The 1,170-nt window shown below is 40.8% G+C and overlaps 1 protein-coding gene across 1 annotated transcript in view; it reads left to right on the plus strand.

The window, feature by feature from the left end:
- ACACA (acetyl-CoA carboxylase alpha) overlaps window positions 1-1,170 on the plus strand; it is a gene marked incomplete at its 3' end in the record, with an annotated part of 96,749 nt that overhangs the window by 86,089 nt on the left and 9,490 nt on the right. The window contains 1 exon segment of the mRNA XM_010023887.1: window positions 1,131-1,170. This exon segment is cut by the window's right edge and continues 1 nt beyond it. Coding sequence (XP_010022189.1) covers window positions 1,131-1,170 — 40 coding nt within the window.

Below are 1,170 nucleotides of genomic sequence, written 5' to 3' on the forward strand. Positions count from 1 at the left end.
CCTGCCATGGTGCTCCTGCCTGCTGTGCCACTGCACAGGTCAGCGCAGTGAGGCTTAACTCCTTCAGAAGGTCTTTGTAACTGTCATCCTGAGGATTTTATCTCCAGGAGTATATGTGGATGGTTAGTGAACAGATATGTTGTTGCACATGGGGGTCATAGAATCATAAAATCAACTAGGTTGGAAAAGACCTTTAAGATCATAGAGATATTGGCAATATATTGGAGTTCGTAATGCAGGAGGAGCCCTAAGCCTAATACTGCACTGGCTTTATAAAGAGCAAATAATACTAGTTCATAGTTAGTGTGGTCAGGGTAGCCAAGGTCTCAGACTTCAGGGCAGAAGCTGAAGTATGAGACGAGTCATTGGGTAACGTTCTCTTCAGGAACAGTTTGATTTCTCTCAAGCATTAGGAAGTTGCTGCCTTCTTTGGGCAAGAGAACAGATCTGGGAGCAGATGGGTCAGCTTCAGGATGGTGACTCCCAAAGCATCCTTGAGTTCAGGGAGAGAAGAGCATCAGCTGGTGTCTCCTGTGAAGCAAAGAGGCTTTTTTGGTATCAGAGTATTTCATATCAGGCTTCCTAAAAGAGTGTGGGAATGCTCAGATATGTGGTCTGTTTTTAAACTACCATTGGAATTTTTGTATCTGGTTCCTGGATTTCTTCAGCGTTCTTTGTTTAAAGGAAAGATGAAGCAGAATCGAGAGGAAAAAATGTGAGATAAGTTTCCAAACAGAAATAGGCATTTTGAAAACCATCTTTAATGACTTTACTGCCTTTTGACAAATGTTTGTAGTGTCTTGGAAAAAACCAGTTATTTATTTAAAGGCGTGTGAAGTCCCTCTGCTATCCGAACCCCATCGTTTAACAATAAATGATGCTTTTGCTGATAAATTACTGTCTTTATGCAGACTAGCAAATGAAATAAGACATGATGGCTGAAGGCAGACAAATGCTCAGCTGTCTAATGTTCCCTTGTATTATAATCTATTTAAAAATAAATAAATAAATAAAGAGACAGCGCTGCCTCCTCCAGTTGGCATTTTCAAGCAAGTTTCAGTGCCTGCTTTGATATTCTCTCTTTTTGCTTCCCTCCTCTGATGTTTCCATTTTTGTTCCCTTCTGTTTAGGTCAAAAAGGACAGTGGCTGAGTGGCTTTTTTTACAATGG

Source organism: Nestor notabilis, unplaced genomic scaffold (genome assembly GCF_000696875.1).
Source record: "Nestor notabilis isolate BGI_N333 unplaced genomic scaffold, ASM69687v1 scaffold651, whole genome shotgun sequence".
Lineage (NCBI taxonomy): Eukaryota > Metazoa > Chordata > Aves > Psittaciformes > Psittacidae > Nestor > Nestor notabilis.